At 32.6% G+C, this 24,918-nt stretch overlaps 2 protein-coding genes across 9 annotated transcripts in view; both read left to right on the top strand.

The window, feature by feature from the left end:
• LOC128546020 (uncharacterized) overlaps positions 1-24,918 on the top strand; it is a 156,172-nt gene that overhangs the window by 88,667 nt on the left and 42,587 nt on the right. The window lies entirely within an intron of this gene.
• Positions 9,097-23,506, top strand: LOC123540427 (uncharacterized). 7 transcript variants are annotated; one of them, XM_053526564.1, is made up of 9 exons: positions 9,097-9,814; positions 12,857-12,931; positions 13,339-13,416; positions 15,227-15,275; positions 15,575-16,218; positions 18,478-18,647; positions 19,249-19,794; positions 20,536-20,914; positions 22,899-23,503. In XM_053526564.1, the coding sequence occupies exons 1-9, from the start codon at positions 9,775-9,777 to the stop codon at positions 22,967-22,969; spliced, it is 2,052 nt and encodes a 683-aa protein (XP_053382539.1). In that variant the 5' UTR covers positions 9,097-9,774; the 3' UTR covers positions 22,970-23,503. The 7 variants fall into 7 exon arrangements, with proteins under 7 accessions (XP_053382539.1, XP_053382538.1, XP_053382544.1 ...); XM_053526563.1 differs by lacking the exon at positions 9,097-9,814 and adding an exon at positions 9,823-10,033; XM_053526565.1 differs by lacking the exon at positions 9,097-9,814 and adding an exon at positions 10,665-11,390.

Genomic DNA, 24,918 nt, shown 5'->3' with positions numbered 1-24,918 from the left:
CAATCCTCCGGGAGAGAAACGTGGTCGAAAGTGAAACTTGCCTCAAAAACATTTGAGGTTAGTATCATTTTTATTCTTCGAAAAACTGAAAACTTTGATAAACACAAACTGTACAGAATCGTGTACGCGTAAAGTGCCCAGAGCATATAAACGGCATCAAGGAAACAGATTTTTTATTTCTTATTAAATCTTTTTGTAACTTAACCAACTTTTTCCATCATTTCGTCCAAATACATCCCTCCTCATAACTCAAATATCGGTTATCTAGAAATAAAAAGCACGGTCCCTTGAAATTCGAGATACCGAGTTTCGACTGTATATATATATATACGGAATTGTTAAGAAGAAGCAGAAAATCTCTCCTTTGTCACCTTGTTTGGTTATATGTATTTTGTACGAGAGCTGTTCAAATTAACGTAGACTTTTGCTGTTAAAGCCGCCTATTATGTAGAGTATAATTATAGTGAAATGTGTAATTTTAATTCGCAATCTTTTTTTAATTCGGTCATATAGTTTTTGTAACATTTTTGTTAAAAAGCAAAGCGCGTAGAACGTTTTAATTACCATAGTTACATATACGATGCGCAGTCGCTTTTTCATCTATCATGATTTTAATTCGATCACAAATGTTCGTACCGCTGGTCCACGAGTTTACCTGAAAATACGCAGAAGTCTAGTCGACATGTACTGAAATTATGGCGCCACTCGTACATGGAAGGCGGAAGTAGAACGAATGTTATGTCGCCATCTGTTCGCACAGATAATCAGACACTTGTTATGTAGAGATTTTGGCAAGCACTGAATGAAATTTCAAACCTAATGAAGCAGACACTACAAAAATTTTGGGTCATCTGCATCTTGTCTTCAAGTGGTTCAAACGATTCGTAAATGAGCAAATGTTGAGGTTGAGAACAAAAATCTCGTAATTCGACATTTACTTGTTCCTATGAAGCTTTGGATATTGTCCAACTTCTCACGGTGCGTACCCTGTATGAGATGTTTCGCAGACAACTTCAAAGTGTTTTCAGTATTATAACAAAATAACTTATTCTTAGGTATTGGTAATCAAAATTAATTACAGAAATTTACAAATACAAATTAATGCAAACTTAAATGAAAGCATCTCGATGAAGTCACGTCGTTTACATCGTTGAAATAAGATCGATCATCGTGCACCAGTTCTGTGTTAGTGATTGATTTCGAGGAGGCCTAACTTCTGACTTATGATCACAATCACGTCAACTTTGCGGTGAAATTAATAGAAAGATTTTGAACTATGATTGTGTATTTCTTGTTTTGCTTCACTAAACTATATAATAACTAGAGAAAAATTCTACGTCATTTTTGAACATCCTTCGTACTTCGACTGTCCACAATGTATTTTGTAGAAAATCAAACTTCTTTTTCAAACATATGCCCTATTCTTTTAGATTTTTAATTTTGTTTTGAGATAAGTAAATTTAGTATTGTTTTGTTTTCGCTTTACAACTATATATGTAATATTTGGAAAACAAGAACATGAATGATATGAATGATATCATTTTATTTCTTGAATAAAAAAATGATCTTGAGTAACATCTATACCAATTTCAATTAGCCATTGAAACAATTCGTTCCAAAATATTTGACTTTTTGGCAGCTCCAAAACATCTGTTCATTATTTGTGCTTTTAACCAGCTCAAAACATATGTTTTATACTCTCTATTTCCATATTACAAAATCACAGAAACTGAGCTCATTTAACCTGCACTTAAAAAGAAACTTGTTTGTAGTAATATTTTTGTGCAAAATAAAAAAAAAATGTAGAGTGTTATCTCTACAGATAACAAACACAGTTTGATATTATTTAGTTAAAATATCTGTCTGGGAAATGTTTCTCCATTTTCATTGAGACTTACATTTTGAATTTTTTGCATGTTCTATTTCTGTATTTTTGTTGGAAAAAGAAGCCTGATATGTTCTACAAAATAGAACGTAAAAGTAAATGTGACATAGAACAAAATGTGTTGTTCAATAGAGAATAACCTGTCTTGAAATTTTTTTTTACATTTTTACTTATTATGAACAGTTTGGTATATTCTTTATGGTAAACCAAAGCCTACTAGGCGTAAAAATTAAATTCAAAAGGCTTTACAAGAACAAAAAGACCTGTAAATTGAGGATTACTGTAAATTGATTTGTTATCATATGAAAGACAGGTGCGTCATGCTAAATGATAAATGCTCTATGGAAGAATTCTTTGTGTTTAATGCCATATACTTACTTTAATCTAATTTCTAATTTTTTTCCACTAAATATTTGTGAAATGCTAGAAATCTAATGTTCAATTTAATCTGATATTCAAAATGACTGTGTAAAACCGAGTGCTAATAAATATACAACTCACACGCTTTATTGGTAAAAAAACTGAGTAGTTTTGTAGGCATGGCTTTGAAGAGCAAATTTAGTTGTAGTTGGGTTTACTGGATCGCTAAGAAGGCAGTAGAAATCAAAGCTAAAATGGGTTTGAATACGGCAGGCTAAGCAGCAACAAATACTATTGAACCAACGATGCTTAGCACTTCGGATGTGAGACAATTTATTATAGTTTATAATTATAATTCAAATATATGTAGAAAATCTTGTCGAACAATATAGGCTATCGGAAATAAGACAAAAATATGTGCAAATACTTTTCGAAGTCATTTTATTTTTCGACCATGCCTATTTAATGGCTAATATATTTTTTAAGAAAGAACGTAGAACCCGGAAACTTTTACAGGTGTTCCGACAGGGCACATCTATTAAAGCGGATGATAAAATTTTTCACAGGTTGTTCATTAACAAAACAATTTGCGCAATACTTTTGCTCATTTTTTTTTTAAACTGAACAAATTGTTGGGGAATTTCTAAAAACATAACGATCGTTTTCGGCCCAGAAATTATAAATGTAAGCCATTTCTATTCCTTGACAAAACTGTTCAGTTGATTGGCAATATTGTCTTCGTTTCGTTTCTATATAAATAAATTAAAAACTTTTCCTACCGATTTACAGGTTACATTTCCAGCGGGTTTTTTGTCTAGCGGGCGTCAGGATAACCGGTTATCCCACTGGCACCAGATCAGAAAGAAAATGCATCCGTACATGTTATACCCTACCCCTAGGTATTCTGTAAGAACCATGGTCATGAACGGGAAAAATACTCACCCGTTTCAATCGCGCATTTCATACATAAAACACACAGTTCGGTAAATGTGTACTATGAATATCAAACAAGTTGTAATTTATCTTCCATTGTGTACCGGTCACATTTTTTCAATACATCTTATCTTAGAAAAACAACGCGTAGTTTATAGTTATTTCAACGTTACACAAAAAACTTGCTTGAACTTCCCTGGTGAAGTTCCGTTCTAGATTACAAAAATTAAACCATTCTGATTGGCTGTCAATCGTCATTTTACTACACGTGTTCGCTAAAATGTGAAAATGCAGCATAAATGTGCAAAATGAATAAAATAAACAGAACAGATGCAGACCAATGTACGATTTCAAATTAAAGATCATATTCAAGATGAATTTCATTCATCATTTTGAGTTTTAGTGTAAAATTGTGATATTTTTTTTTTTAAATTCTGTTTTTGTTTGTTTACATTTCGCCAAACATGTGCACACTGCCGTGACCTCTAGACCGGATGTTCATTAGGGAAGGTAAAGCAATATTTTTTTTTTCAGTAACGTTGACGAAAGCATAAAATATGTTGATTATCTCAGCAATATGGAATATTGAGACAATGTGAGTGGTGCACGATGGAAAATAAATTATCGCTTGTTCAATATACTAGGTACCCATTCACCGAACTGCGCGTTTTAATTGAGAAATGTACCATTAAAACGGGTTAGTACACTTTACCGTTCATGACCATGGTTCTTATAGAATACCTAGGGGTAGGGTTTAACACGTACGGAGGCATTTTCTTTCTGATCTGATGCCAGTGGGTTATCCAGCGTGATTACAGTAGTACAGTAGTACCAATCGTACAAATTTAACAGGGTGGAGATTGCTATCTAAGTAACCAAAATATAAGGCGCATGTGCAAGAGTACAAAATTGGTATTTGCATAATTATATTTTGTTTTAAATGCTTTTTTTCTAAAAAAGATAGTTTGTAGCATTACTGAAAGTAACTGTTATTTTTATGCCACTTTTTTATTCAAGCTGATCAAAAAGAATGCCATAATCATTGTTTCCTAGTTCATTTGATTTTCACATTTGATCAGAGCACACTTAAAAAGATGAACCGGCCGAAAATAGTATGTCAAAATTAAAATTAATTAAATTAGAATGAAAGTTTCATTTGTATTGATCATTTTTTCCATATTTTGATGGATGTTCATTTAATTTGAAATAGTTATCGTTTTTATGTTAAAACTGTAAAAGCGTCCGCTTACAAGGCGGTAGGCTAAAAGTAAAGAAACTGCAGTACAATGGTTGTTACGGATTATTTTTATGCAAGTTTTATGCATGTTATAATACCGGTAATAGTTATATTTATCTATACTGGCTGTCAGATATAAGCAAATTAATTGTTAAAAAATTTGATTGAGAAAATGGCCCTAAATCCGAGTAATTCATCTAAATCTTGCATAGACACAATTCCAGCCAGATGGCCACAACTGCAGTTGTTGGTATAGCCCGGCTTATAAGTCATTCGATCTTGCACTTTTTAGTAGAGACAAGGCATGAACATAAAATGATTGAAGGTTATGTCAAATAGAAATCTGGATATGGAACACTGACTTTTCGCACCTTCTTTTGTCAGGGGCAGACAACTCATATAAAGGATATTTTCAGCAAATTTCTTTTTAAATCGTCATATTTTGCTCAATTTTTAATAAAACTTTACGATTTTTAGGATCTAAGTTTTTTGTGCTAATATCTTTCTATTTGTAGTGTATCAAAAGCAGGTTTACTCTCAAGTTTATTCATGCGCAACGACTTCCGTTATTTTGATAAAAATGCTCTTAGTAGTTATATTTTTTAATGAATCCTGACAAAATTGTTATATAATTTATCTTTATAGGAATGCAAAATTGAAATAATGTAAATGAACAATATATTTCAGAAAAAGACAAAAAATATTCACTGTCGTTTATAAACAGCTACCGGTCCTTCTTTTTTATCAAAATTACCGTAAAATATTTGTAATATCATACTTATTTTTAAATACAAAACCCTTAAGACAACAGTTATTACACTTTTGTGACATTATCCGCGATCGAATATATCATTTTCCTGAAAAAAATCAGTTAACGCAATTAAAAGGTAGGTAATCGGTAAATGGAAATAGATTGTGCATATTTGTCGCATTACCGTGATTTATGTGTTATAATATTGGTTAGTTACAAGTATCCAGGCACTTATGTATTTAGATTAAAAGGTTTGTGGTCTCATAAAGAATAATTGAGTGGAATCATTCATGGCGATTTACCGTTAAATAAATTGCACATTCTGACATAGCTGGATTTGGTGCAGTTAATATAATAATACGCATCAGATGACAAACAGTGAAGAGCAAATCACTAAATTTGATATATTATTTCGATTCTAAGACGTTACGAAGGAATTTAGAGTACATCCTTGATGGCATCCATCAAATGCTAGTATTTGCATATTTTCTACTTTGTGTTGATTTCTTTTCCTGTGCGACTGACGTAATAATTGTGACGTCAGGAAAATGTATTGATATATAACAATGCACAATAATCAGCTAGGAAAATGAATTATGTTGCGTTAGAATCTGCGATAAACAACGGTTGACGCGCGGACCGGTAAGACAGCATTATTAGGTCCATTATGACGTCAAATGGTGACATGACGTCCGGTTTATTACTTCTTGGATAAATGAAGCCCAGCAAAATTTTATCATGAAATTTCAATGACCATGTAAGAATAAAAATAAAAAAGCCAGTTGAGTCATTTTTCACCTGATTTATTACAGTTCAGATGCGCAGGAATTGAACCAAAATGTTTTTAATATATCTAATTAAAATGCGATATATTTAACAGCGTGATTTATATAAAGACATGGGTGTGATATTTTAAGTGAAATGTATCTATAAATATAACAAAGCTGTTTTACTTTTTTAACGGCATGATGTGTTTATCATTGTGTATATTGTTTGCAAACTAACGTAATTAAAGATATACTCAAATGAACAGTACTAAGTCGCGATTTATTTCTTACGTTAACCAAACTGTATTTATATCTGACAAATTAATATTTTAGATTGAAAAAAAAAATACTTTAACTGTTTTTTATAGATAAACTTTTCAACTTACGGCATATATTTATACTAGCATGCATCATCATGAAAGTGTCTTATGACTGATGTCTAGTGTAATCACAAAAGAATGACGATGCGACGTCTATAAGCAATCGTACATCCAAACTTTCTGATATTTGTAACCCCGTTTTCGAAAGCCAATTAACTTCGGTAGAACTATTTTTTTCAATTCATTTCATCAAATGCAATCGTTTTAGAGTACTACGTTGTGTAAAAATGCTTATGTTCATCTTACACTCCCTTTCAATAAGAAATAGACTGTGGTTTAGTGGTTCACATCTGGGTATGAAACATATGGACGATTTTAGCTTACAGAAGGCGGTAGTCTTTACACGCGCTTTAAAATAAAAATCATGTATTTCATACCAAAGTATAAATTTGTAAACCACGATGGTGATGTGTATCTTCTATAACTAATGCTAACTGTAACTAATACTTGAAATATTCAGTCTAATTTTACATATTTTGGGAGTTATACTTCTCGGGAACCCTACAGTAAATGTAATAATGTGGTGTCACAATGCAGTTTTCCCATTGGGTCACATCCGGTAACGTACACATTTACCATACCGCAATTGTTCCACCTTTACGTAAAGTCATAGTAATGGTACATAGGTTTATCAGAAGCAATTTTAGCATAATTATACTAATGAGGTAGCCTGTCCAAATTGTAATGTACTTTGTTGACTTAGAAACATATGTTAAAGTACATTTATAAATATTTTGTCTACATTCATTCGACAGACTAGCACAGTATATAATCTCACTGGTGAAATGCAGTTTGATATATTAATGTTAGATCAAAGTCGCCACACTATTAAGCAATCATACATTTTTTCTCATTAATCTATGTAATAGACTTATGTATCTCTGACAGGTAAAAACAACCCAAAAAAGAAATTTAGTAAGGAAATCGTTTCTAACATGCGCAAATGTTCAGTTTTATTCATCAGTTAAAAAGAACACCCCCCCCCCCCCCCCCCCCCCCCCCCCCCTCACACACACACAACACACATTCTTTCCGGATATTTTACCTTATCGGGATCAACTTGCATTAGTTCGTGTCAAAACATTATTTCACATGCCACTTTTAAAAATGAAGTTCTAAACAAATGTTTTAAATGACTGCAATAAACAATAAAATATGAGCTTGATACTTAAATATATTAAGTTTTTTATTGAGCCGCTTCTAAATGGGTTGATGCATTGATGTGAATAAAAGTATTTGATATTGCATGTTTCAATAAGCTGTAATTTTGACATTTTACTAACAATATACTTTTCTAAATGAGTAAAAATATGTGCACGTAGTAATTTAAAAGGTATTTGAAAAAGTCTAAGTATGACGCTAGGAGATTTGGTACGTGCATGTTGTCATACAGTTTACAGCTTTATGCAACATCGCGGTACTAATAAAATCTCTCTGACCTATCCCTACAAATATTCTTTAAGGGAATGTTTCTTCTTTCAGTTTTATATACGTTTCTTGCTTTTTAACAATTAGAAAGTGTCTGCTTTTTTAGTATTTTATATGCCATCCCTTAGCCTAGCTATGTTGCGAAATAGTCATGAAATTAACCACTGTTTATTGTTCTTTTTGTTATATCAAGTAATATATCGCTGCAAAAGTATAGAAAAGTATTTAATTCAAATTATGATCTACGTGTGAATTGATTATTACATAAATACGAGGTTTAGTTCATATCCACAAGAAAGAAATATACAACATTTAGAATGAGCAAAATATGAGGCATCTCTCCCGTATGTGTGGACAAGTTTAAAATGACCCGAAAAGGCATTTATAGTCGGAAGAATTCTAAAGCGATATAATCTTATTATGAACACATGTTTCCTCTTTTTTATAACACTATTTTATAAAAAAAAATGCCATTGTTTGAAAATGAATGTAAAGTTTAAGAAATGTGATACGTCGTTTCTGATAATTTATCCCTGTTCATACAAATTATTCCAAAAGTAACCTTTCTTTGATATTTCTTAAAATATGTAACTTTGAGAAGCTCTACATAGCCCAATTGTTTTGCCACCAGATTATTAGAAATTTCGAAAAGGGCGATAAAATTTTAAACGTTGCTGAACATGATCAAATTATTTTTACGAATTCAATAGTCCTGACTGTCACAAGGTTCGGCCATATTTTAGGATTTATAAGCCGGGCTATATTGCAAGTATATCAACAAAACGGTCATTTTATTCGCATTAGGTTAAAAAAATTAACAAATATGTTAAAATTGTAATACAACATGGTTCAAATTATATTTCTATAAAAAGAGACAGTTTTCATATACGCTGATGAATGAATTGTAGCGGGAACAGCAGCCGTTATATGAAAAAGACACTACCTCAGTCACAAAGCATATGAAAAGAACTGTCTAATGACAGCACGGTATGACATATATTTAATTCAAATTTAAATATCATTTTGTATATCGCTGTTACTGTAGAAGGATCGAATCCGATTTTCGTCGCCTCGTGTAGGATCGATTCCCTATCAATCTAAAGGTAGAATATGGAATAAAAACAACACTGTCCATATTTGTATTAATGTGCCAGACATTGAGTTTCGGACAAATTATATGGGCGCTTATTAGGCACAAGGAAAATGCGTATTCTTCAAAACCAATCCGAAGTTAGACGCTCTCTGCACGTGCCAGATGAATACATTTTTTATATACGCTTCGGTATATAACATGTTACCGTAAAGGCATTGACCCGATTTTTCGACGCTTTGCGACGAAAATCGGTAGATCGATTTCTTATTAGGTCAGAGGCGTACTTATATACTTGTGTAATGATCAAACTCGTCAAATAATCTTAGTAGTGTTTTGTTAGGTAGGATTGTACTTTTGAGTAACGTCCGATGAGTATGTCTCTATCGTACATTTTATTTACGATTAATCGATCATTCTACAGAACTACCGCTTTAATATCGGTTTAATTAAGTATATCTTATTACACACAAATGAAATGTAAACATATTGTAACTTAATTTAAATGTTATCTCTTAGAATTCTTATATTGCGTACAAATTTTAGTTTGACCCAGCTGATTATTTTTGCATAATTTATCATTTCGAGGGTTAAACTAGTCTAAGTGTATATAGAAATAGAAGCAGATAAACTAGTTTCGCGTTAAACCCTCGATTTGTGGTAAAGCCATATTTATTTTCACGTCGTTTTTTATTCGCTTTCAATGATAAGAAATTAATGTGGAGAGCGACAAAAGATTTAAGATAAAACTATAGTCGTTTAATAATTTCGAAACTGTGATTTTCATACAACTGAAAGGCAAAACCTTAAACAACCTAAAGACTGCTCTGTCATACAAATAATATAAGGGGTAATTCTGAGAAAATGTATTTACAATTTATGCTACTTTTGAACATCTGCCTCATGTTGTTGATTTAACAGGATGTTGTAATTTATACTTGGCATGATGACAAACCAACAACAAACAGTAATTGAAGGGTTCGGTAAGAACGTTTCTTTTTTGAAAGACATTTTGCGCAGTCATTTTTCACTTACAGTTTAATTTATAAGTAAACTATTTTGCTGTGCAGCACAAAAATTGATATCATCGGCAGATGTTCAACGTGTTATAATGGCTAAACTCTTAGCTACGTTTAATAGAAATTCAGCATGGAAGTGCAAACTAACGGAAAATCTTGATAATAGGAAGGAGTTAATAAAAAGTGAGTACTTTTATGAAAAAAGGAAACTTACTATATTTTTTATACATTGGAATATGCTTCTTGATACATAATATGATATATGATATATCGAATATGATATTTTATACATTATATGATATGATATGAAACGATACGATAGATACAGATATGATACGATACGATATCATACGATGTATATGAAACCTGTTTATACAGTAATTTTCAGTATTTCGCCTAAATACAATAGTAGCTAGTATTCTGGTAACTTTATTGCTTTAAAGAGTTTATCAAATATATTTTGTTTTGATACTTCACCATTGCTCAAACATGTTTAGATATAAGAAAGTTTAAGATATACAGATCAGCTTACGTAGAAAACCCATTTTCTGTTTTCCCTCTAAGGAATTCCACCGAATACTGCACAAAACTGATTCAAAGTACAAACTATTTTAAGTGTATTACTTTAGCGAAATTACGTCGAGTCATTTCGAGACATTACTTGATGAAACTAGGAGTGTTGTGGTCACATAAGAAATGTAACTAAAGCACTTAACACTGACCAATGCACGACTACATTTTCTGTTATTTTTTATGTTAAAATCAAGTGTTGTTTTATAATCTGGTCCTTTGAGATCTTGGAGTCCATTCTAAATATGTGTAATAGATTTCCGCTTAAGCCGGTTCTAGGGGGCGTGAGAGGTGTTACACAGTTTATTACCTGTCATGAACAGACTCTATCAAACCGAGTATGCTATTATTCTTCGTGGTTACATTCTTCCAAATGATCATTTTACAGATTTTATCATATACAGTGATCTTAGTATAATAGCCTTTGAAATGCGTGATTACATTTTAAAAGTGTTCTAATCAAGCATTTTGTGGTCAATATTTGATAGATGACAAAACTAAGACATTCTTTATCGAAACGGAAATATAAGCTGTAACGAAAATCAGTCATTTTTAAACGGGTCACTTCCGTGTTCACTTAAAAATATGAAGAAAGTTTTGATGAAAAAAAAACAAGTTTAAAACAAAATAAATTTCCCTGTCAGTGATTTTCATATGTGCAACTGAAATTCGCCGCCCACAAAGTATTTCACAAGGAAACATAATTTTCCTTGAGCGTTATTGCACATAATAATGAAACTGATATGAATAAAATCTGTTGTAATTGTTACTATGAGATAAAATTTCAAATCAAATGCAAATGAAGTGTTGCCACATAATATACAGTGCTTTATAAAGTTTTTTTTTCAAGACATGGAATTACAGTTATTTCCACATATTCCTGACTAAAACCAAAAGAGAAGGAATTAAAGATATGCTGACAGCTTCTACTCAAATTTTAATCATAGGATAATTAGATGATTTATGGAAAGTAATCAGTTGCCACATTTCTTTGATGTCTACTTGTTAAAATATTTTAATGTATTAGATTACAATGTGAGCTTAAAGGAATAGGTTTCTTTAACTTTTATTTTTGTTTGCGTTTATATTTCGTTTTTACTTTTAATGTTTTATTTAAGTTTTTCTGTTTGCGTTTATATTTCGTTCTTACTTTTAATGTTTTATTTAAGTTTTTTGCCAAGAGATATAGGATATGGTGTATATTGTAGTCTGATCTTTAAGACCTCATTTAAATACATTTAAGTGCTAAAGACATTTTAACTCATCCTATTGTCCCCCGCCTTTTTCGAACATAAAAATGGACAGCGTCCTTCCGTCCATCCGTCATACGTCGTATCCGGTTAATAACCCTTCCATTCAACGTGCACAAGACACATACCCGTAGCTACCAGGTCAATGCCACACATAGATATCAACAGAGTCTGTTTAATGTCCGATCCATTACTCTGCTATTCATCAAAGAACTTTGAAATAACTTGGCACAAATGTTTCCCATGATGAGATGACAAGTTTCACACAGATCCCAGGCCAAGGACACTCTTGGAGAGTAGCGGTTTAGAGCGTCCGTTTCATTTATTAATAATTGTAGACTCCTAGAATGAAAACACAGGCACGTCAATACATCATTTTTAACTCGACTATTCAAAGAAAAGGTAAAAACATACAACTATAACTATTTATCATTAAAGAGATATTTATATTCTATGGAAACACTAGATTTAGTTAGGATTCCTTGTGAAGTTTTGAAATTTTGATTGATTGCATTTGAATTGGAGCAGGCCAGGATTTAGACTATTCTTGAATATTATAATTGGACTTTATGGCTGGGTAACATTTTCAAGATATTTAATTTATCATAAACTTATTTATTGGTACTAGTTGTTTATTTTTCTGTTGCCTATAGTATGTAAAGAAGCATGCAGTTGTTACCTTAAAACGTAGCTTTACTAGAAGTTTGTGTGACTTAACAAAGCTTTCGAAAACGTACGATGTATGTCAAGAAAATAAAAGAAATACAGGTGAATGGTACTGCTGCTTTTTTTTTTAGATATTTTGAGACTTGGTAGAAAAAAAGAAAAAAGAATCTATAGAATATCATAAGCGAATAAAAATAACTACTTTTTCTGATTCATCTTAATGTAAAATAAAAAAAAGTTATGTTACTCTTCACAACTATTGTGTTTTTACACGTATTATATAAAAAAAAATCCAGTTCCGAGTAATATGAAATATGAAAACCCAGTTCGTTGTAAGTAAATACTCATCGTCTCGGAGTCACTCGACGAAATTCCGTCAAGTACCTCGGAAAACAGAAACCAATAAGGTGTGCAGTTAGTTAACTGGATTTCATTATGTTTCATTCCTAGGATTATTTCCGTTGCCAAATGTTTTCAATACCATAGTTTGCGTTTCTTTTTCAATTGTGTATCGTGTCAGGAAAAGTGTACACCGAAAATAGAAGACCTTTGTCAGACGCTTCCATAAGGTTTATCTCGACTTCCAACACAAAAGGTACGTGCAAGGAGTCTTAAATTACTTGTTCTAGCGTTACAGTTGTAACTAAAAAGCAAAACAATTAATTATATATTATTTTAGAAGAGAACAAAACTTTTAAGAAGGAATTTACTTTAAGTTTGCTTTAAACACTGTGTAAAAAAGTAAGAAAAATCTGTGGAAAAGAAGACAATAATTATTTCCACTTAAGTTGCAGTCTTCATATTATTGGGAACACGGAAGTCTGAATAAACACCCTCAAATTATAAGCCCAAGACTGTATTCAAAAACCTCCTGCTCCGCTTGCTCTATAACATTTATTAAGTCATTACAAATTTGTTTTAACTATCATACGTAATATTAAGTTTCTGAAATAGAAAATAGTCTTTATGTCAATGTAGCCACGGTCTAATGTCTAATTTTAGACGAAAAAGGAGCCACAATGAGCAAGAGGCCGCTGTCAGAAGAAGTTAGAGCAGACAGCAGATGTCCGATTTCAAAAGGTTCACGCACATTTATTATTTCATGCCATGTCCTCAAATAGTATGCATTTCGAGTAATATTTCTTTAACATGGATATCAATTGTTATGTATTATACAATTAAATGTCCTAAAGCTTTTTGTTTTAAGATAAGAGCAAACCTGATTAGAATTAGTTGTTTGAAGAAGCAATAAGAATGCAAGGGTTTTTCGACATTTTGAATAAGTTGATCTATGTGATCCGCCAATGGTCTTAATATTCACTCAATTTCCATGAGTAATAGAGTTCCGCTTAAACCAGTGCTTTGGGAAATTAGGGCACTTTCCAATCATGAATATTAAAGCAAGTTTGATATTATTTTGCTTGCTTGCATTCTATGCTTCCAAAGGATATTCTTTCCAATTTTTTTAACTATCACAACAGCAGACTTTAAGTGCAGTATGGCGACCGTAATATGTTTCACGTACTTGATTTCAACGTTGTCTTTTTTCTGGTCCTTTAGGATTATGGAGTCTACTCATGATCAATGTGCATGGGTAAGAGAGTTCTGATCTAACTTATGATAGAGGACGTGTGTTGTACGTTTCATTACTTCTCATAAACAAACTCAAGAAAAACGAGTCTGCTATCAGTTTACTTAGCATGCTTCCAAACATTCTTCTTTCAATTCTTATTATTGTATTTATTAATTTATATAAAATGGACAGCCAGCAAAAGGAAAGTTTTTGGATGCACAAATTAGATACCTTTTCCTATTTCCTGTATTTGAATTGCTAATAGTACGAACAAAGTTCATACACCATTGTAATACGATTTTAATATGTATGTCACATTTGTAAACCATGCTTGAAGGAGCAGATGGAGTCCGTTGTATTAGCCATGCTTCTTGAGATTCACGTAATGAATGGTCTGACCTACTGATGAAGCATCGATTTTGAACAATTGAACAGTTACAAATGTACTAAAACGTATTGCAATTGTGTCTAATTATCAAAATAGCGGATGCATCCTAAGCAAACAGGCTAATCTTTATGGGACAGAATAATGGAGCGTTTTCAATGTTTCTGCACAACGAGATTAGCATAAAACCGTTGTTTGGGTATACATTTCAATACAATAAGCTGACTCAACCAAGTCTATTATTTCATTATCTTGTTTAATTTCAGTTTATGCTTCCGAAGGATAACCTATAGCTTTTATAACAAATGGCTTTAAGATCAGCTATACGGTGTCACCAGTTTTAAGTCTCGGTCATCGAATGTGTCCGAAATACTGCATTTATTTAATACAAGAGCACCCTTAAAGAAGAAAACGTCCATTTGTTCATATATAATTATACTTGTGCAGTGGTATTCTTGAAATACATAATACTGCAATTTCGAGCAAAAAAGCAAAGTCTCTTTTCTTTGTAAGTATGCGAAAAATATGTGCATATACGGGAGTATACGGTCCCGTATATGTCTTATATACGAATATCATATAAAAGGTATCTTTCCTGAAAGTATGATCAATACCTACGCCTTAAACATACTTTTGGACCTTGACAATCCCTAACTTTGAATACTTACATAAACTGTTGAAACGTATTTATGCTAAGTATAAATGAACGGATCCATGTGAGAAAAACATGAATGTCTAATTAAAGAATACGGGATTCCCGTATATGGAATGTTCCGTATACGGGAAAAATGTTTCCGTATACGCCCGTATATTATGAGTTTACGGAATGCGTACACTCCCGTATACGGAACCATTTTCCGCAGTATATATATATATATAAATTTGTTTGCAAATAACACATTTTTGCTTTACGCCCTCATTTCTATTTACAGAAAAGATTCAACAAGTAACTGCAGCTCATGACATAGGAAAAGGCCAAAGGTTATTGTTGCATATAATTCCAATATCAAACATTTACTAGATAAACTCAAGCAGCACTAAGTCTGAATAATGCATTATACAACATGTTATATTATCCTGTACAATGTTTTAATAACGAGAGGGATATAATTGAAGAATGCTTCTGTATAATAATACAATTGTTCATGCATCGCACTTTATAAACACTTATTGATACTTTTATTGAAAACGGAGTTACATTCATTACATAACATTGCTTTTACATTTATATGCACACTTGTTCACCAAAATTGTAGACAGTTAGGTTTCTCACATTTCAGATGGTTGCAACACTATAAAGCTTCCATATTATGTTGGCCAGAGTTATTTCAGTCACAAATTAGCATAAAGAACTTAATGAGCTATTGTGAAGACCTTGAAGTGGACACAGGTTTAAAGCAGCATGGAGAAAAGGTCAAGGTCGGCTTCCACGAAGTAGACATTTATATTGATCCCGTCGATCATGATATCAAGTCATTGATACCACCAAAAGTGACTATTCAGAAATATGAATTAAAAAACTGGAATGTTTCTGTAGACACCATGAATACAAGAGATAATTCATCGAACATCATAGGTATAGTCATTGAGTCTGGAAATGCAAGAATAATAAAGTCAGTGCACGGTTCCGATATGGTTCTATTCAGGGAAGACTGCTTAGACAGCTTTGAAAATGGAAACAGTCCTCCAAAACATACTGACGATACGTTACGATTGAAAACAAGAAGCGTTATTGAGTACGTCTTGTTTGAACCGCTCGTAGAAAAATGCGAATTTCTCAGCCGTGTCCTCGACGCTATTAATGAAGATCAACGAAATCAGATAAAGGAGACAATGCATGTTGCTGAAATTGAAAGCGTTTATCAAAAAGAAGAGAAAACTCAGACTAAACAGATTGAACAAACTTACCACGACGAGTCAAGAGGTACTAAGTATTGCCCTTTTAAAATTACTCGTAAAACATACATGGTAAAATTGTAAATATCTGATTTCCCATTCATGTTCTACGAATTATGTATAAAGTATAAACATATAGGACAATATTTCAGGCATGTTCTAAAGTAATTTATACTTATGATTAGTTATACCTAGCACATTCTTTTTTGAAGTTTATCTTGCCAGTGTCATGAACTGAACAGAATCAATACAAATGAAAATGTTGCTTGTTTGCGTTCTGTATATGCATTCAAATTATTTTATATATTCGAGTATAAAGTAAGTTAATTCCATCAACAGAACTAAATTAAATTGATTTACAATCCTTACAATATACACAAACTGGAAAAATTAGTACTGAGATGAACTGATGCAGCCCTGATAAAAGTCCGCCATCTTCTTAATGACTTTAATTTATTTAATTGATATTCTGACTGCATCTCAATAATCTAGAAATGTTAATCAGCCTATTTCCAACAAACACAGCTGCACATCTTTGTCCTGAAATAGATACTTGTGAAATACTTTTTTCGATGTTCAGTATTAATGAACGACACTATTTGATCGGCAAATTCATAAATTATCTTAACACTAGAGACAACAGATATATACTTTATTCACAATAATTTACATTGTTCACGCCAATGTCATTTCTATTTATCAGCAAGGTTTTTAATATGGTTATATATACAACAGTATAGTATGTGGATCTATAGCGCGACTTTCATACAACATATCCACGAAACGATAGCAGGAAATAATTGAGTAGTTATATAGAGACGTGTATATATGTATTCTAAATGTATTTCGTCTCTGCCAATATATTTTGTTTTTTTATCAAATGCTACCACGGTTTCTGAATTCTAATTAAACCTAATTGTCCTGAGTAACAAAAGCAAGTAATTTAAACGAAACTTAACTGGAATTATTATTTCAATGTTATTAGACCTCAAATATTTACACGCCCTATTTATGTAGCATTTGACAGAATTTGCCATAAAAACTGATTATTATAGAATGTCTGTTTGGCCACAGGTTAATCTAAAAACACACTAAGGACCAGTAGCAGACTGATAATTATTTAACTTAAATTAAGCAAGTTTAATTTACTTTTCTTACAAACCAGAGGTGTATCGTGCATCACACCATGACCCGCTGTTGCATTTTGCCTATGAGTGCTTTTACTTTGTTTCCATTAAACAATCAGCCACGCTAATCGTCTTCCAAAAGAATGGTCGCATCCATACTAAAAAGAAGCAACATCACGAGGAGTATTTGTATTTCTCGGAGTAAATGTCTTGATATTTTATGAAATCAGTAAATGATTAAATTATTTATAGTAATCAAATACCTTTCTCAGATATGGCTGGCCCAAGATAGGAAAACCGATTTACCGAAAGTATTACAGGCGGAATACCGGGTGCACATGCTCACAAATACATACAAGAAATAAAGCAGACGCTCGTCTCTGGATTATAATGAGCTTGAATAAGAGAAAAGCGTGAATAAACAATGTGAAAGAACGGCAATGCAACTTGTAAATATAAGATGAAAACCGCGGTAGGAAATTAAGCTCAGGTTTTAAGAATGTTTTAATGCCGAAGGCAACTGTTAGTTTAACATGCTCATATTCTGATAGAAACTTCGATTTATGTCTTAATCATTTACTTAAGTTAAACAAGTGCCGATGAATGCTTGCGTACGATAAACCAAGAAACGAGAATGTCATTCTTTTTCGAAAGGACATACTAATTGAATTTGACGGCCTAGAAAACAGTCACTACAGTCCTCTGGGAAAGTGTACAATATTATACTTACTATTTACAAACTTTAGTCGAAATCGCCAATAATTACAAAGGACATGAGGGCTCATAAATCTGATAGTATTTCGCTTGTGTACGTTTCATATGCTTCTGAAGGATCTTTGAGGTTTTATTAACCATTAAAGTTACAGTCTAGTCGTGTCGTATGTCGGCGTAAAGTCTTCCAGTGCTTGGGCTTTGTATTATAAAGTTATAATTTTGTGTTTGTTTTCGAATAATGATAATTCATTACGTAAAACTATTGTACCTGATACTGTCGTACAAAATCGATGACAGGCGGATACGCAATAGGTGGAGGTGTCTTGTTCATTTTTGTAGTTTGTAGAATACTGTTGTTTGAGAAGTACTTCTGCTATCCAATGCAAACCTTGCCTATCAAATTAGTTTAAAATACAACATATGATATCAGTTTATCTACTTTCTAGAGTGTACGATTATCCTTGATGGCATTGTCTTTGAAAAGTGTAAGCAACAGAGGGACATTATCGAGGATTTGTTCGAAGAAATGATTGCTGTAATTTCGAAAAGCCAATTCAAAGGAAAAGTTCTTAAACGATTAAAAACAAGTCGAAACAATAGTCATGATATTAAACAGGTATATGTTTCTTCAGGATATTTAACGATATACATGAAGGTGATTTACAACATGACCTACATTTTCTAAGTAATAGTTATATAGTGTTGCTAAGATAAAACCTGTAGTACTTACTGAAAGAACGTTGCTACGATTTGTCGCTATGTAGGTGTAAGTGCAAATCTTCAATAATCAATTAATGTTAGCAGCAGCAGCAGACTTTTAAGTACATTGTGGAAACGTCTCCCAGTGTTGAATCAAAGTTATCGGTGAGACGCAATGTTGATCTATTTCTTCAGCATTATTTAAGGTGATGGTTTTAGGATTTGTTGTTCCTAGAATTGTCGCCGCATAGATGTATATTCAAAATCTAGTTCGGGTTTCATTCAGTGGGACAAGGAATACTGTTCTTATTTGAATTTAAAATATGTTAATCAAAAAAGTCGAACGAAAGGCACTGTCCTTGAATGATATTATCTTATCAAAGCTTTTTGTTAGACTGAATCATACTTAAAAGTCCAAATATCTGGTAGATCTATATGTAGGTCATTATACAATGAAATATGTTAATAATGCAACTTTGTTGACAGCTAAATGCCGTTGTCTCTGCAATTTTCCGCAGGTATCGCAAATGCTTTTCACACGAGACGAATCTGTTAAAGGATGTGGCTCCAGACTTAAAACGTTTCATGTCGATGTGGAAGAACTGTCAACTCCTGAGGAGAATTCAGATCGTGAGAAACAAATTAGGGAAATGTTAAGTAATTATGGGATTAATGATGTAAGGTTTAACTTTGTTTCCCCTAGTCTCGATCAATACAACTATGTCGGTGCATGTATTGCTGCAAAGTGTGAAATAGACACGAAGACGGGTACACTTGGATGTTTCGCAAATCATGAAAAAGATAAAGAATCTGCTTTATGTACTCTGTTTGCAAAACACGTTGCACAAGGGTGTTCCCCTGAAATATACGTCAGAGATAAAGATCAGAAGCTTGAAAGCTTTGCAATACTTTTATCTGATACGTATGTTGATGGTGGTCACGATATTGCAGCAGCAAAAATAAACAGTCACTATATTTCAAGCTGTGACAAACAATTTAAAAATATAGAAGAGAAAAAGGTTCCTGCAGAGTTGCACACAGTGGACGACAACACTTCACTTCAGGTAACCATTTTCATAACACGATTTACGCGATAACTTGTAACAGTCATGAGCTATTAAGTGGATATCATATACTCCTGTTAATTTTGCGAAGGATTATGTGGTCATTTGAAAGCAGTTTACCTTATTAGAATTGTGCACATGAAACACAATCAAGTTAGTTTACTTTAACAACAAAATAACCGTAAAAGCTATTAGATATGTTAACATAAACAAATTTCCTATAAAATTCTGATATAAGTATTTCTAACATTCGATGCCTTAGGTTTGTGCATGCTAGTGCACACAATGTATATTATTTATATCCTATCTGCGAAAATATTCGACAGTTCGTCTTCTTGGATATTGACATAAAGAATTTAGAAATTAGAATGTCAAAATACTATTGAAATATTACTCATTTTAACAATGTGGTGATACTCTAGAAAGCCGTCTCTCCCCAACATAAATGCTTATTGTTATTGTATTAACGATGTCTTTTTGTTTTATGTTGCAACCCTTAACTGTTGGGTGGAAATATGATTAATGAAGAAATTCAATTATATTGCTTATCGAGGGCACACGGGGACCAGTACATAAAATATAAATGATGAGATTGTCGCTTTTAAAGAAACTGACAGCATCTAAATATATGTTTTAATATCTAACTTGTTTTATAACAATAATAAAGTTCTAGGTAACTATAGATCGCCGCTGGTAACTTAATGTAAACTTCATGTTGAAATGTATAATTTACATTCACAGGGTCAGACAATTCACTTATGGGGCGCACATTCTAAACCAGGTATAGGCAAGATAAATATACAAGACTTCCATTATCATGATGGCACAGTCTCATATATTGAAGTACAAGACGGATCTATTGCAAAGGGTAACCCTAATGCGGTTCTGGCAGAACCGGGCGACAGCGGAGCCATTGTTTGTATGGATGAATCAAATGGGGAAAAAGTAAGAGTTATATCTATGCTGATGGGTTCAACAAATGACACTGTTGCACAAAAGGACCCTAAAGTAAAACGAAAATATCTGACTCTTCCTCTGTCAAGCGGATTGCAGACTCTAGAACAGCGGACGAAAGGGACGTTTCAATTAGAAGGCACAGAAACATACAAAGCACCTGCGGGTAAATAAATGACCTTTTTTATATACAGTTTAATAACAAAATACCGGTATGACTGTTTTAAGGGATAGTAACATAAAATTGTATTGCCTAGAATGCAATGAAGAGTTATCAACACACATAATATCAGTAGACATTCCATTATTTTTTAAGTATATTTCCTGAGTTAATTCTGAACCGTAATTTGGATATTAAGGTTCAACTTTTCTTGTTCTTCATTTCGAAAACCAGTCTAAAACGCCATTCTGAATAGGTTACAATATTTTTTTTTGTTATTCACCGTGCTATATTCAATAACTTTTGCTATACTTGTATGACCGAAGTATCTATATGAAACCTTTATCATGTTAGAGTTCATTACATGTTAAATCTTCTGAAAGTTTGACAGGCTATTTATAAATTTCGCTGCGTGTGTGGACAGATTACTATTTTATGTTAAAGTCGGAAAAACTGTGCACTTTTTTCGTACTTGATCATAATTTGGAATTATCACTTGAAATGAAAACTTTAAATAATTAGCTGTTTAATAAGTAAGCTCGTTATTATGATCGACAATGACTTGAATTGTAAGTAATTATATTTTCCTTCAAACAGTTTAGAAGATTGTTTTTGTTCAAGTTTTAATATTGCTAAAACATCTAGTGATGCAGTTATATATTAAACTTATGGACGCGATAGGTCTAAAGATATTTGTGACATCCTATTCTAATCAGGAAACGTGTGTTTCCGAAACATGATCAGTAAACTGTGTAAAATGTGAAACAGTTATTGTCATGATACAACTAACTTTTATTGTTTGGTGTATAAACGAGGTATTATGGCAATAGAATCGTAAACGGGGCATTTAATGAATGAAAACAATCGACATATATTTGAAATGATATTTTTCAAAAGACCGATTCTTGAAAGTGATTTTCTTCCATGTGAATTCAAACTGCGATAAAACGGTTAATGATATAAAGGATTAACCATTTGCATCGTATTTGTTTCCTTCTTGTTCTTGGATATGGTGCGTGGGCAATTCACACAAGAAAGAGATTGCGTCTGTACCTAACAAAAAAGGATTAATTTACAAACAAACTGAACTTCTTAAAGTGATAACAAATCGGGCGGACAAATATCACGGAAAGTAATATGTCTGGTAGATACGTACCTGAACTTGTGTACGTAACAAAGAAACAGTCAAATAACGATAAACGAAACAGGTAAGACGGATCTAATTCTGTTTTTCCGGGCGTAAATACGATTGAGTAAATACGATTTAATGACATGTTTCAATTTTGAATTAGATGTATCCTTTCATGATAACGTTTCCAAGAACGTCTAATTTCATATCGCTTTTAACTTTCTCACATGAATCAGGGGCGGAGGACGAGTAATGCTAAAACTCTTGAATAAAGTTACATACATAAAATCATTTGGTAGTTATTTCCCTTGTTTTTCCACGGTTTACCCCCCAAAAATATATGTTATCGTAATAAAAACAAGCATTTCAACAGAACGTTCCCGCTGTCTCTTTATAAGGTAACAGATCTCAACGTAAATTGAAAATGCTGTGACAGAAAATTTTCCATGGTATTAATTTGCGAAAAAAATCCTATTTGTCCTTAGATCTCTGTATGTGATTTATGCATCAATTCTTATACCAGGAAGTGATAATCTGAGCATTTAAATGCGTCGCGGAAAGCAAAAATTTGTAAGAATTGTAATTTGTGTCGAATATTTGTTGTCATCTGCTATGAACATGGGTTTTCAGACTAACAGATCTTCTATATGTGGTAGTATTGCTATACATGTTTAGCGGGCTTTAGGACAAGTAGGCTGTTGTTAGTGGCACACAACGTAATATAAAAACTAAGATGCGCTATTCCAATCCGTGCATATATTAAATTCCAGCATATGCATGTGAAAACATTTGGAATGTTACTTCAAGATACACTTCAATTGATATTTTTCTTATAAATCTTCAAAGTCCACTTTGTTTCAGAACATGTACAAGATCCGTCTGTGTTGTTTGTAGCACACGATGAAGAAGCAAATAAGACATGTAGAAGATAACACGGAAAGGCCAACAGTGAAGAAGAGTCTGCCTTACATTGATAAGTGATGTATCGCAATGAATCCAGGTCAAGACGCCACTTACATCAAGTTCTTTCGATATTTATGTATGAACCAATACATGCTCATAAACAATCATATTCACAATCCTTCTATTCGATTTTCTACTTCTCGCTCAATGAGCCCTTCAATGAGTTCGATGTTATTGTTGCTATCCCTGTGATATACACTTAATTGTTATCTTATTATCATTACTTAACTCCATTTTGACTTTAACGTTTTCACATTTAGTTCGAAATAATATTTCTTACATGACATGCATGAATATAAAGCACTATCTGGACAATATATGTTGTTGCAATATGGCTGAACTTTTTGAAAACTCTTTCGTGTATATATTGTATCTTGACCCTATTGGAAACAACAGTATTCAAAAACGTCTTTGCATTATATTTTGATTTCTTCGGAATTTATGTCAGAATAATATGTTTTAAGCGCCTTGTCTTTTCACGATGCAGCGTATCATTTTCATATTTTTCAAATAAAACACAAAACAATATTTCATCGTCTGTATACGTTACCATGTGCGATCATGGCGTGCTCTGTATCCTTGTTGATCTCCAACATTAATATTAAATGAAATTCCACAACAATAAGAAAATTACATGGCAATATGCCTTAAGCTAATTAGAGAGATGCTGGAGAAGCAGTAGAAGTAAAGTAAGAAGTTAGAAATAAAATATCTCTCTTTCGCTTTCGTACTTTATCAAGAGGGATTAGAAACTTGCTTTTTGGCTGATTTCAATATACTTATAACATTTAAAGATTTTGTAACGTATTAAACTACTGCACCCAATTGTATAAAGCTTGGTTAAATTAACCCAGGGTTAAATACTAACCTTTGGTTATCATTAACCAATTCTGGTTAGCTAACCGAATTGTATAAACCAAGATGACAAAAGGTAAGTTAATCAAATTTGATAAAATTAACCACTGGTTAATTTAACCAGTCCGTCCCGTCATATATGGTATTTTGATGCTTCCGAAACATACTGGACATATATAAATTATGATCATTAAGACCCACCACAACGTAGTGACATACTTTTCTGTCCCACATGAACTGCGTGAAAATAATTCTGAAAATCATGATTGGTAAAATATTGCTATTCTTTAAGATGTTATGTAGACAATTAAGGCACTGCTTAAATTAATGTATGCTAACAATTTAATCTCCAAACTTCTTCAGTCAATCTTTTTCACTTCAGTTCTTAAAACATAGATAGATAGGCTAACTGTTCTACTATAGAAACGATATGCAGTCTAAATTCAGCTGTGTATATACTGCTATAAATCTGAGCTGCGCCATGAGAAAACCAACAAAGTGCGTTCGCGACCAGCATGGATCCAGACCAGCTTATTGCAATCAGAGAAACCATTAGCGACTAGCATGGATCCAGACCAGCTTATTGCAATCAGAGAAACCGTTAGCGAACAGCATGGATCCTTACCAGACTGGGCATTATTATGTTGATTTTCTCATGGTGTGGCATCAACTTGCTCTTGATAAATCTAACCAAAGTTTTGTACCATAGGAAAACCAGGGTTTTAACCAAAATGATAATTTAACCAGCAGTTAACCCACTGGTAAAATTTAACCAAGCTTTATACAATTGGGTGCTGAAGTGGTAAATAGATTTTTTTGTAGATACGAAGGTGATCTGATGGACTTCAACAAAAGTAGGAATAGAGTCCTCTCTAACAGTGTTACACGCACATTGTTGGGCTTTGTCTTATGTTAAAATTCAACATAATTTTGTGCATTTTTTGTGAAACGGCAAAATTTATGTAGACGTTCATACTTCATGTATTTTTTTCCCAAGACATATATATAGCCCTCCCTTTCCTTTTGATATGTTTTATGAACTAACTGACATTCTTAACAATGA

Source organism: Mercenaria mercenaria, chromosome 16 (assembly GCF_021730395.1).
Source record: "Mercenaria mercenaria strain notata chromosome 16, MADL_Memer_1, whole genome shotgun sequence".
Classification (NCBI taxonomy): domain Eukaryota; kingdom Metazoa; phylum Mollusca; class Bivalvia; order Venerida; family Veneridae; genus Mercenaria; species Mercenaria mercenaria.
This window is presented reverse-complemented; position numbering and strand designations above follow the sequence as displayed.

Bases quoted from the DNA above. Each gene is read 5' to 3' on its own strand.
- LOC123540427 (XM_053526563.1), top strand. From the start codon at position 9,943: ATGGCTAAACTCTTAGCTACGTTTAATAGAAATTCAGCATGGAAGTGC. The intron at 15,276-15,574 runs GTTATTGTTGCA...CTCACATTTCAG, and splicing joins GACATAGGAAAAGGCCAAAG to ATGGTTGCAACACTATAAAG. The intron at 20,915-22,898 runs GTAAATAAATGA...ACTTTGTTTCAG, and splicing joins AACATACAAAGCACCTGCGG to AACATGTACAAGATCCGTCT.